At 34.0% G+C, this 14,297-nt stretch overlaps 1 protein-coding gene across 1 annotated transcript in view; it reads right to left on the bottom strand.

Annotated features, from left to right (window-relative positions):
- Positions 1–14,297, bottom strand: part of crybg1a (crystallin beta-gamma domain containing 1a) — a 69,331-nt gene that overhangs the window by 32,175 nt on the left and 22,859 nt on the right. The window contains exon 2 of the mRNA XM_087290524.1: positions 5,128–5,269. Coding sequence (XP_087146650.1) covers positions 5,128–5,269 — 142 coding nt within the window. The remainder of the gene's footprint in view (positions 1–5,127; positions 5,270–14,297) is intronic.

The following is a 14,297-nucleotide window of genomic DNA, read 5'->3' as shown; positions in this document are numbered from 1 at the left end:
CACTTATTTAAATAAATTTTTGCATTGTGCTTGCCAGATTTATTCTCTAACGCATTTATTTTAGCACCAAATGAAACTGACTTGAACTGGTTGACTGGATTGACAGTTTCAATTTACTAGAACGTCTATGTTGAGCTGCTTTGACACAATATACATTGTAAAAGCACTGTAGAAATAAACATGAATTGAACTGAACCTGAGTGAATAAAATGAAATAATTTGAATAAACTTGGTAAAGAAAAAATGGTTACATTTATTTATTTATTCAGTCCCAAGTTGTGTAACATGAGAACTATACAGAGGGTTTTCACACTGAGGAAAACCTGTTTTGGTTCCCAAAGGATCTTTAATTAATATGTTATTTCTTTTTTCATAGATTGCAAGCTCGTAGCCAGGGGGGGTCGAGTGGTTCAAAAGACACACCCCTCACTGACAAAGGTCAAGAATTTGTCCTGTACATGAGCTCATTTGTCCTACTTTGACTGCTATACCGACATGAATTGTGAAAATAACTCATCAAAGAAGGCTTAAGACAGAGAAGAATCTGACGTAAGTGAAGTCATCTTTCAATACTGACCAACTGTATTGTTGTTAAATAGCGAAAACATTTTACAAGTAACTTTTATTCAACATCTTGGACCTTATTCTTAAAAGAATAAATTACCAATAAATTACTTTTTACCAATACTTTTTGGTCTGAAGCACCAAAAGTTAATTTTGAAGCACATAAAGGTTATGTTTTAATACTAGTAGGGCTATTGTTGTTATCCATGAATTTTCAAATGTACTTTTTACAAGAAACACTAGAAAAATCAGGAAGCTCTACATTATTATTATTATTATTATTATTATTATTATTATTATTCCCAGTGATGGGTTGCAGCTGGAAGGGCATCCTTTGCATAAAACATATGCTCAATAAGTTGGCGGTTCATTCCGCTGTGGCGATCCCTGAATAATAAAGGGACTAAGCTGAAAAGAAAATGAATGAATGAATGATTAAATTAATTATTATTATAGTCATTATGATTATTATGTTTAATTTTTAACTATTCAAGTGGCCAAATACTGACAGGAATGTTAAATGTGCTGGGCAGTTTGTTATTTGCCTAATAAATGACAATTTACTCAGCCATAATAGGCAGTTTTTTTAAGTCTTTACAGATTTCTCTTTTCCCCAATGATATATGATGTGGTAAATTTGTTTTTAAAAAATAATACATATAAAGTATTGTTCTTTTTTAAATATTTCTCTGTTCATAATCTTTAGGAAATGTTTTTGATAAATCAAAACGTGTTGTTATGATGACCACCCGACAAGCTAGTCCAGCTAAAAATAGTGCTCAAAATGTCATTAAATGCACTATTTAAACCTTATAGTTAAATAGAAAATGAAGCAAATAACTGCAAAAATGTCCACCCCTTTCACCAGGCTGGCTACGGCCCTGGATTGTATTACTCTGCAGACTTTAAGTGGAATAAACTTTACGTCGAATAAAATGTTGCTTCTTCATGGAACCACCAATTTCAATTAAGAACCTTTACTTTTAAAAGTGTAACTTAAATATAATTCTAATAAATTCTATATTGCTTTGGGTGAAAACCATCTGAAAAGTGTAACATAAAGCATGCGTGACTGCTAATAGAAGGTGTGGTCTTTTGTTGTTTGTTTGGCATCACGTCCACAGAGGGATAAAACCTTAAGGTTGTCTTTGTCTTGAACAGCAAAAAGACCAGCTCTCCTTACTACTGACATTAAGGAGTTTGTTTGACCTCACTATTGTGTGACTTTGACTTTAACCTTCCTTCAACCCAGAAGGTCAAACTGAACACTCTAATTATTTGTTCAACTACTGTAACTAAAAGCTCTGATAAACTGACACCCAATATCTCAAATTATGTGGGTAATGATCAACCTGACTAAACAACACTAAACAACACTACAAAAAAGGGATAATAATATGCTTACTTGTGCATTTCACTACAAATTATGTTGCAGTATGTGACGTGTACACCAAAATCTCTCCTGCATATAAATTAAATGTACAACATCTCTATTTTCATGCATAATATCCTGTACAAATTTCTCTTGTACACAAAACCATGTGCATTTTTAATTCATGTAAATTTTTAAGTAAATGTTTCGTACAATCTCAGTTTATTTGTATGTGTATTCAACCCTTTACATTAGTTATAGTATTTATATGTATAGTCAGAAGGCTAAATCATGTTTATTTTCTTATTCTGTATTATTGCATCCTTTTATTTATGTTGAACTATTATGTGGCAGCATGGTTCAACGCATGACATTCCAATCCACTATATCAATCTAAATAAGATAGGAATGTGCATATTTGTATAAGTAAATGTGTCAGTCTTGATTTTCAAGAATAAACAGGAGTTGGTTTTGTTCAGCCTGTGCTGCCCTCTACTGGCTCAATCAAAACCTCACAACACAAAAGCTCTTCCTGTATACAGTACCAAAGGAACTGAAACAGGCCACTACATCAAGAAAATAACTTTAAACATCTATTTCACAAACCATTTCCTCTAAATAGAATAATCTTTTTTCAGCAGCTGCGTTTTACTAATTATATTAACCCTTTATTGGGCAAAGAACCACATATGATATCTTCATTGACACTGAGTACAACATACTGTATACAGTTGAAGTCAGAATAAATTACCCTCCTGAATTATTAGCCCACCTGAATTATTAGCCCCCCTGTATAGTTCTGTTTAACGGAGAGAAGATTTTTTTTAAACACATTTCTGAATACAGTAGTTTTAATAACGGATTTATTTTATCTTTGCCATGATGACAGCACATAATACTCATTCATTCATTTTCTTTCGGCTAAGTCCCATTACTATCCTGGTGTCGCCACAGCGGAATGAACTGCCAATTTATCCAGCATATGTTTTATGCAGCAGATGCCCTTCCAGCTGCAAGCCATCACTGGCACACATCCAAACACTCTCATTAACACACATACACTACTTACAATTTAGCTTACCCAATTCATCTATACCACAACTCTTTGGACTTGTGGGGTACCCCGGAGCACCTGGAGGAAACCCACGTAAACGCAGGAAGAATATGCAAACTCTACTCAGAAATGCCAAGTACATAATATTAATATTAATATTAATATTTAGATAATATAAAGGCTTGACTAGGTAAATTCGGCTAGTTAGGGTAATTAGGCAAGTCGTTGTATAATGGTGGTTTGTTTCTTGGACAATCGAAATATAAATATAGCTTAAAGGGGCTAATAATATTGAACTTGAAATGGTTTTAAATAAAATCAAAAACTGCTTTGATTCTAGCGGAAATAAAACAAATAAAAAATATATATAAAGGGTCATTTTACCAGAAACGTAGATTATCTGTCCCTCAAATAAAAACATAATACAGTGCATAAAAAGTATTTTATTCCAAATATTTCTAAAATGGACTGATGGTTGATTTCTGTGGGTCGTCTGTAAAGGAATATGCTATTCATTTGGTTTTCAGATTTTTGTTCCTTATTAAAAACACTTTTACAAATTTACAAACCCTGTCCTTGTCCTACGGCCAATTAAACTTACAGCTTTAAAAGTTTTGTTATGCTAAAAACCAAAAAAAGTTATAAATAATACATTTATAATTTACTAAAAAGTTATTTCAGAAAAAACTTCAGAAATTGCAGGTTTAAGTTGTTATCATTCACATAAATTATTTAAAAACAAGAAATTATAAATAAATTCTACAAATAAATACTATTCTTCAATTGTCCCCATGTTTTGTCAGTCCTGTCACATTTGCATTAAATGTAACATAAACTGAGTGCAATACACATTTAAGGCTATGACTCGGAACGTGACATCATTTGATGGAGAAGCTGACAGTGATCAAGGATGCGTTCTATCATTGAATTGTAGGATTTTATGCTGGTTTTTGTATGGATATTTTTGAGGATGACAAGCTTGTCACATGTTTATAAGTGAAAATGTAAGTTTCTGGTAGAATGTCTCATATTTAGATATACAGTTGAAGTCAGAATTATTAGTCCCCCTTTGAATTTATTTATTTATTTTTAATATTTACCAAATGATGTTTAACAGAGCAAGGACATTTTTAAAGTATGTCTGATAATATTTTTCTTTTGGACAAAGTCTTATTTGTTTTATTTCGGCTATAATAAAAGCAGTTTTTAAATTTAAAAAACCATTTTAAGGTCAAAATTATTAGCTCCTTTAAGCTATATTTTTTCGATAGTCTACAGAACAAATTATCGTTATAACTTGCCTAATTACCCTAACCTGCCTAGTTAAAATAATTAACCCACTTAAGCCTTTAAATGTCACTTTAAGCTGCATAGAAGTGTCTTGAAAAATATCTAGTCAAATATTATTTACTGTCATCATGGTAAAGATAAGATAATTCAGTTATTAGAAATGAGCTATTAAAACTATTCTGTTTAGAAATTTGTTGAAAAAATCTTCTCTCCGTTAAACAGAAATTGGGGGGGGGGGAAAATAAACAGAGGGTTAATAATTCAGAGGGGCTAATAATTCTGACTTCAACTGTATATTTATGTGCCCGGTTACTCTACAGGGATTTTCCAAAGGGTATTTCATTTCTCTCCGCCGTATTAAACCACAAGAAGCAATTAGTGTCTTTGATGAATTTTGAGAACACAATTCAGCCAATAAGTGTCCTCTAGAAAAGCCATGTAGAGCAAAATGAATTAAAAAAGTAAGTATATTTCCGGCAAACTGTGCGTGTACTAGTGTTTGCAGTATTGCGGAGGGAGCAGTGACTGCTGTAATCTGATCCTCTGATGAAAGTAGAGCAGCAGTTGCCCAAGGCTAAAGCAAACTAGTCTCAGCATAGCAAATCCAGTCAACTTCCTTTTCCTTACAGTGAACTTTACTGATGTAAGCAACACAGTATGCTCTTTCTGTTCAACCAGAGTGTAAAAAGAATTTTAAATATGTATACTGTATATACTGATGAACATGCACACGGTGCCCTATGTGATGTCCATTTATCATATCTGCTTCACCAGAACCACAGTTTTGCATTCAGACAAAGAGCTAGAGAGATAAAGAGAGAGTTCAGATGATGTGATTTGCTCTTACCTTTCTGTGTTTTTTTGTGGGAGAGGATGGACTCGAGATGATGTCCAGGCTCAGTAAGGAGTTGGTGCGTGAGCGCACTGGTGTGGGGCAGGTGTCTGTCATCAGATAGTTCTCCGTCTGGATGCTCACCTGATCAAAACTCCTGCGCAACAGAGAGACGATTGTTACTGAGGTTTGCGAAAACAATGACTCCCGGATGCCCCAGTTTGGAAACAGAGAGGTAAAGACGATAGTGGGGGGTTATAAGAGCGTTTCGTTTTTTCTGTTGTTGTTTTGATTAAAGGAAGTTTCACCTAAAAAAAAAAAAAACTCCTATAAATGAAATGTATCCAGAATGACTTCAGTTTACATCAAAAAAAGAAAAAAAAGAAAATTATAGAATACACTAGGTATATTAGAATAATATAATAATGTAACTTTTTTTTTTACTTTCAGTGGCAAAGATTTAAGCTGTGCTTCCAGTACACATTTTCCCCTCAAAATCAAGAGAAATTTTTTAATTACACTTAATTATAATATAAAAATATTAAATACTGCAAACGTTTATTTACTTTTAACATTAACATAAAATTAGGAGATAAACAGTGTTTTAAAATATAGTTTTTTTATAATATAATATAATATAATATAATATAATATAATATAATAAGTCCCTGTTTCGAGTCCCCCGTCTGGGTCATTTGGCATTTCTGTGTATAGTTTGCATATTCTCCCTGTATTCGCATGGGTTTCCTCCGGGTGCTCTAGTTTCCCCCACAGTCCAAAGAAATGCAGTAAAGGTGAATTGAAAGCTTAATTGGCCATAGTGTATTTGTGTGAATGAGTTTGTATGGATGTTTCCCAGTACTGGGCTGCAACTGGAAGGGCTGGATAAGTTGGCGGTTCATTCCTCTGTGGCGGCCCTGATGAATAAAGGGACTAAGCTGAAGGAAAATGAATGAATGAATGAATAATATAATATAGGAACGGTGCATTAAATTGAATTTAATATAATAGGGCTTTAAAACAAGGGAACCACTAGGGGGCCTCAAAAACCTTCTGGTGGCCCTTAACAAATTATTTAGGGAAAAAACAAATATTGAAATGTAAGGCAAAACACATGAAATGTTGCAATTTCTTATTTAAATTCCTATCAAAACTATGGTTTTGCTTTCTAATAAATAACATTTTCTGAAAACCTTAATGTATGATTAGAAACATATTTTAACCAAGCTCTAAAATATTTTTTTTAGAATATTTTCATAAATTTTGTAACATGTTTGTTTTATAAAACGATTTTAAATTACATGGAATGCAGTAAACATTTTTTAATTTAAATATTTTCTAATATAATTACATTTCTTGAAAGAAGTGGTGTCATGCTCTCAGGTTCAGAACAAATATTAAGTTCAGCGATGGCCTTGTGTTTGCCCTGCTCACTATAATGTGTTATGCCTCTGCATCAAGTCTTTTAGCGTTACAGTGCATTTTGAAAAACTTATTCTAACAGCTAACAATAGCTGAATTGTCACTGGGGCTTTTATGCACTGCATTAAATACACATAAATAATAATAAATAAATAATAAATAATAAACAAAAATAAATAATTGCCATATAGGTGTCAAAAGGCTTCCTCCTTGTATATCATCTCACATATTAATAACAGTTCTTAGAAAAAAAAATGCAATGCAGTCTAAATTCTCGAAACAAAAAGAGTCAGACTGTCTTGAAAACAAACTTCTAGGTATTGTGCAAGATAAATATTGGGCAACTGAATCTTTTTGCAACATATAACCACCAGGGAGCAGTCTGTAATTCATTTTGCTTAGCTTCAAAAATCTGCTATAGGCTTTGTTTTCACTTTTTGTTCACTATTCAGACATATGTGATACTACACATCCCAACAACACATTCAAATGAGATGCCCCATTATTTGACAATAAAAAAATAAGCAAAATGTCATATCACGTTTCAAAACAAAAGTGATTTGAGATTTCATTTGAATTTGATTAATCAGGCAGGAGAATGACTCTTCGAGTTTCACCAGCACATGTTACATTAAGAGCAAAATCTGTTGAAGTGAAAATGACAAAAATGCTCTATGACAGGTTGTGAATAATAAGTGAGAGGTGCACACAGATCAGCCTGCAGCGTGTCTGACTGATGGGGCGTTTCTGACCACAATCCAGAGTTCACACTCGACTCTTTACAAAGAAAGAGCTCGCGTTCATTCATTCAACTGTTTGGGTGTTGAATGCAATTAATGCCTAATGATTTTCTGGTTTCTTAATTGGATCCAACAGCCCTGCTTCATCCTGCTAGAACTGACATGTTGGTGTAAGACCTCCCAGGAATACATTTGTAAAAATCATGCTTTAGGATTTAGGCAGAATACACAGGCAGAATCAGGAAATCCAGTAAATATATCTGGTGAATGTTTAAGGCAAAATGGTACAGAATATGGCAAAACAAAATTTATGAATAATTCAAAATTAGGACTCTACAGTACATTTAATCTACTAGTGTCTGAATACTAAACCATAAAAATACTTTTTGAAAATAAATTCTGCATATTCTTCATGACTCCTATAAGTATAATGGCACAGCTTATTTTACTAGACACATATTTATGTATGAATGACACTTTTCATCATCTGTCAACATACACTCAACAATTAAGTTTAACCCAGTCAAAGGGTTTGTCCCTATTTTAACCAAATTTGTTTTGGAATGTCAGGATTACCAGCAATCTAGCATTTATAGATTGCTAGAGAACTACAAATCTGCCATTAAAATGAACAATACATCCCATCAAGCACCTCACACACACACACCAGTTCCACATTACACTTGATTACTCACACACTCATCATGGACTGATTAGCTGGACTACATTTTCACCTCTCATACACACACATATCGCTGAGTCTTGTTTAACCTGTAACTTCACAAAGTGTTTTCTAGTCCAGTCCTTCCGTGGTTCCTGACCCTTGGTTTGTTCTTTGTTTATCCTGTTCGCCACCTGCACCGACCTATGTCTGTGACCACGACTAGGCTTTAGGAGTACCCTCATGATACTGTTTGTTCCTGTTGACCATTGTCTGCCTGACTAATCTGTAAGCAAACTGCATTTGGACCCTCAACTCTGTTGTACCCCGGTTCCATTGTTACAAAGAACAAACAACTCGCCTTTCAAAACAACCCGCTTGTTCAATTTAAGCGGCAACCTCCCGATCTCCCTTGTGAAGCCAATATGGAAGTAACTGAAACTGCTATTCATCGACTGGCCTTTGGGGACTGGCTCTAGGAACTCCAGATGTTCACTGACTGCAATGCTAAATTGGGCAAATTTACAGCTGGTAAAAACATGTTTACATCCTAGTACAACAAATGGTTTTGGTACATATAGCTAATATTACCCTTCATGACAATTGTGAGGGGGTGAATTTTTTTATGACTCATCTGTTTCGTTTTTTAAGTTATATTAAGTCTGCATAATTAAGGGCGTGGCCACTTGAGTGAAAGCTAGGTCTTGATGGTCGCCGTCATGTCACCTCAGCTCACGGTTGGCTAGCCTACTTGTAGCTTCATTTGCGCTCTTTAGAATCCTATGGGTGATGTCACAGATATTTCGTGCATATCTTTTACAGTCTATGGTTCGGTTTCATTTAAAGAAATTACACCCCAAATATGGGCCTATCAATGAAAATTACAATAATAATGCAATAACTATGACTTTTTAGGTAACAAACACATTTTAATCACATTTATTTTTCAAAGGTGAAAAAACTCACTGGGGAAAAAAAAGCTTTTCTGAAATTGTATTTGTGTAAGCTGTAAAATCTAATTTACGTATTTTTAATTGCAAAATATGAAATGGCACAGATGATATAACATTAAAGTAAAGGTTTAATTATTTCAGGTAATTACTAAAGCTTTTTTTATTGTCGACATTTAACCTTTAGTCCAGACAAATTAGAGCAGAAAATGAACTGAAGCGCTTTCAGCTATACGGTTCAAAAGGGGTTAATATTTCAGCTTCCTCTCCGACTGTTTGAGCCTTCTGGGTAAACTAGAAATACATGATGTGGCATGTGTGTTAGCATGGGAAGCCATGATCTCAGGGCTATGGATGCTAACACAAACAACCTGAGGTGCCCGAGGCTTTTCTTATTTCACCTGAATAAGCTCATATCCAGTTCAAGACCTTCTTTCATCTGCAGACATCCAAGCCATCTCACTGCATACTCTCAGTTTTCTGTCTTTTCAGTCAACCAAGCTGGTTACAGAATGACCCAATTACGCTGAATCTCACTTTAAAATGAGATTGATGTAATATTATGACTCAATCGAGAAACGAACGGGATTTGTTGATCTGTATCTGACTGATAAAATTATGTGTACTGACCTGTCGCATATCCAGCCTGATTGTGCATCATAAAAACACATCATCTGGACCTGAGCGTTCTTTGTAACTCGCACTCCTCCTTTCAATTTGTCATTTAGTTTCTTTCTGAATGATAAAAGTGTCCGCCTGATCACGTCCAGTCAGCATTTGTCCCTGACACAACTGACAAATAAGAGCTTTCATCAACTAGTCCAAAAGTTTCATAAATATAGGAGTGGCAGGGCTTTGTGAACGATGGCTGTCTGATTCTCTGGAAATCTTGTGTGGTTTTTGGGAAAATGTGCTAATGTTTTTTTCAGTCTCACATACAACGAAATGATTATTAACTGTATTTTGTTAATTGAAATCAAGATGAAATAAATAAGAATGGAAAAATTAGCTTAGAGACTTGAATTTGAATGTTGAATTAACTTATTTCATCTTTATTTTTATAGTGCTTTCTACAGATGAAGAAGAGAGAATAAAAAGCCATGACAATATTTCCAATATTTCCTTGATAACTATAACTAAAATAAAACTGAAAGTACGAATATTACTCATACTAAAAAAGGTAAAGATAATTCAACTAAAACACATTACATTGCTCAATCTGAAACTGAAATTAAAAGCATATCATAATAAAAGCTGATTATTCAAACATTCATAAATATATTTATAATAATGCATAACTAATAATATAAAAACACAAACCAGTTCATAATTGCATCAAAGTAAATCTTAAGTTGTGTCTCAAGTGGCACACTATACACTATCACTTATGCAATATGTACTTATGTACTTACACACTCAACAGCACAGTATATGTATGTAGTGTCGTCCCAAATGGAACACTAATGGGTTTTTTACTAAGCAGAAATTGAAACTGTGTCTCTGATGATGTTTGACGGTCGCCATATTAGTGAAATAAATGACCAAACTACCAAATAATTTCTGCCATGAGTAAACCACATTCACTATCAGGAGGCGCTATAATCACTCACGTAAGAGAATTTTGCTTTCACAATCTAAAAGAAGTTACACATGAAAGTTTTTAGTGTGAAGGCACTACTTACACGATTTAAACTACAAAATAGCATAGAATTGTGCATAAGTATGCGATTTGAGACGCACCTACTATCTCAATTTTACAGGTTTGGAATGACATAAAGGTAAATGTAGCAAAAAAAAGGTAAATGACTTATCTATTAAATATAGTTAATACTAATAGTAATTTTAAGTTTTAATTTTAATTTACTAATCAATAAATTTAGTCATTTGTGATTTGTTATGTTTTTTGGTAACCTGATCTCGTGAAGAAACATAACTATTTTACATTTTGTCAGTTTAGTGGCTACTTTGTACAAAAATGTATGATTTTAAAAAGGTGTGGCACACCCAACCTCGCCCCTAAACCAAACCGTCATTAGGAGACAAAGCAAATCAAACTAAATTGTATGAATGGAATCGTATGAATTCATTCGAGTTAGCTTCAGCGTCAATGCTTGACCGAGGGTGAGTATAAAATTGGGGTTGACATGGGGTCGTCATGGCAGCATCAGACAATAAAATTAGTCCGGCTACTGTCTGAGCTGGGTTATTTGCATAAAGCGATCTGACTGGCTGACACTTTTGTTGGCGCTTGCAAAGTTGAGAATTTCCCAACTTCTGTAACTAGCTACCCCACTGAAGCGGCCTTAACGGATCCACAATGCAGTACGGCAAAGCCTGCCGTCACCCATTTAAAGTGAATGAGAAGAGTTGACGCTGACAGCCAAGTGTGAATGGGGCGTAAGAGTCTGAAATAAAGGATAAAATAATAATAACAATTCAAATGACAAAAGTACATTAAATGAGCAATATCTCAACTAAAATTACATTTTAAAAACTAAATATAATAATATAATAAAAACTAAATATTAAAAATATTTTTAAAAATATGTATAAACATTATGCAGTCTTTTATAACTTTTTAATGCTGACGTCTTAAATATTTAACAAAGAAATAAACCTTGTCTTAATTGAATTGCCTTAAGAAAATCGAGAATCAAAAATATACAAACAAAACAGCAAATAAAATAATTAAATAAATTCCTAACGATGTGAGAGAGATCACACTTGTTCATTGACTTGTTCAAAGAAAAAGCAACCACTAACAGCATATGCAACCAACAACACTTGACTAAATTTTAAATAAAAGGACCTTACATTTTCATTGCATAATACAATACATTTGGGAGAGCTGGGGTAAATATCTGAGAGAGCTTTGCACTAAACGCAGACAAAGACCTACAGCATGATCAGTGTCCCGTCAGGAGAACTGAGCCACACCTTACTGTTACGTAATTCTGACATTTTGACCCACATCCACACAGAAAACAAACCTGAGCATCAGTCTCTTCTGCCATAACACTGTGTGTGTTTAAAATGTGTTTTACAAGAACATAAAATTGTATAATGACATGTGTATGACCTTGTTGTACAGTATTACAGTGGTTTATGAGGACATGCCTTGTTTCCTCGTAATTCAAAAAGCTTAAAAACATACTCATACATATTCAAAATCTGCACATGTTTGCTGTGAAGGTTGGATTTAGGTTCAGGGTTAGGGTAAATCCATATAATAAGCAGTTTTACAGTACAAAATGCATTACACATATAATATGCACACACATAAGTGTGTGTGTTCAGGTCATGCGTTTTTATGTGTGAGTGAGCACACAATGAAATCCAGTCATTTTGTGTACAAGGTCCAATTTTTATGTTCATGTTTACATTGATCTAAGAGTCTGTCTTTTGAAATAAAGTCTTCTCGACTGTTTCTGAAAATTCAACAATAAGAATGACATAATCCAAATGATATATGACAATACTCTGCAATCATTCATGGAAAAAATAATAAAAACTCACACAAGACCAAAATGCGATATTTAAAGGGATACTTCTGTCATCATTAATTGGTTTTCATAAGTTATTCTAGGCTTCCTTATATATAGCTTCCTTTTTTCCAAAAATCTGTGAAAGGAGACATTTTGGAGATCTTTTTATATAATAACAGTAGAAGGAGGGCCAAGCTGTCAGACTTCAAAATGAAAAAAAAAAAAAAAAAAACATTAAAAGGATGATAAAAGTAACCCAGTTAACTTGTGCAACATATTTGGAGTTTTCTGAAACCATGCAATGTGTCTTTGGTGTAATAGACTTTATTTTAAGTCACCGAAGGCTTAAATTTGACCTGTCTAAAGCATTTTTGTTGTGCCATTTGAGCTTGGTAAAACAATTCGATTATTATTCACATTCGTTACATCATAAAACACTCTTATGTTCATTCATTCATTTATTTTCTTTTTGGCTCAGTCCATTTATAAATCTGGGGTCGCCACAGCACAATGAACTGCCAACTTATCCAGCACGTTTTTATGCAGCAGATGCCCTTCCAGCCGCAACCCATCCCTGGGAAACACCCACACACACCATTCACACTCATACACTACGGATAATTTTAGCCTACCCAATTCACCTGTACCGCATGTCTTTGGACTGTGGGGGACATGTCACGAATGCAGAGAGAACATGCAAACTCCACATAGAAACGCCAACTGACCCAGCTGAGGTTCGAACCAGCGACCTTCTTGCTGTGAGGCAACAGTCACACTTTTATGTTCTTTATTCTTAATTTAATTGGTGGAGCGTGTAGAAAAATAAAGCTATACAGGTTTTTAATGACTTGAATATAAATAATAAATGATAAAAAAATAATTAGGATGATGTTAATGATGAGTATAGGTAAATGTGAGGATGTACAGTCGCTTTAATGGAGTGTCTAGACAAATGATACATACAGTAAGAATGACAAATTAGACACGATCAGCTGCTGCACACAGTGTTAGAAGAGCAACACCCTTTCAGCACACAAAAACAGTTTGCATAGAGAGTGTCGAATGCATCCAGTGCTTTCCCGAAAATTCAGGAGACAGGATAAGAGAAATCATGCATAGAAAAGACTAAAGTAAAGTAAAGTATTGATGGCCATATTTTAGGATTTATTTCACCCTTATAATGCATTCAGGTTTGTTTTTGAAATAAAAATAACACTTAGGAAAAAACTTTGCAAATGCTTATCAAAATACACATATTTGTTAGACTTTTTGCAATGATTTTTAGGTGAGCTAAAAATAAATAAACAGTTTACTGGTTCAGGTCAAAAAAACTTTCATAAAATGACAGTATATATGAAGTTAAATTAGAGTCAATATGTTAAGAGTCAAGAAAATATAGTAAGCCTTTTCCCCGTGTGTCACCCACATTAGAAATGGAGAAAATGATTAATTATGATTAGAGACTTTTTGACAAACCATTGCAGTTTATGCAAGTCATTTATTTATATATATATATTTTTTAATTTTGTTATGTTAATTTGTTAGTCTAATTAAGTTTGCTGGTTCATTTATATATTACCTTTAAAGTAATACTTGTTAGTTTGATGTTGTTTTGCGTTCATTCATTTATTTTCTTTTTGGTTTAGTCCCTTTATTAATCTGGGGTCGCCACAGCGGAATGAACTGCCAACTTATCCAGCATATGTTTTTACGCAGCGGATGCCAGCTGCAACCCATCACTGGGAAACACCCATACACACATTCACACACATACACCATGGACAGTTTTAGCCAATTCACCTATACCGCATGTCTTTGAACTGTGGGGAAAACCGGAGCACCCAGAGGAAACCCACGCGAACGCGAGGAGAATATGCAAACTCCACACAGACATGTCAAATGACCCAGCCGAGGCTCGAACCAGTGA

Source organism: Danio rerio, chromosome 17 (assembly GCF_052040795.2).
Source record: "Danio rerio strain M-AB ecotype USA chromosome 17, GRCz13ab, whole genome shotgun sequence".
NCBI classification, from domain to species: Eukaryota; Metazoa; Chordata; class Actinopteri; order Cypriniformes; family Danionidae; genus Danio; species Danio rerio.
This window is presented reverse-complemented; position numbering and strand designations above follow the sequence as displayed.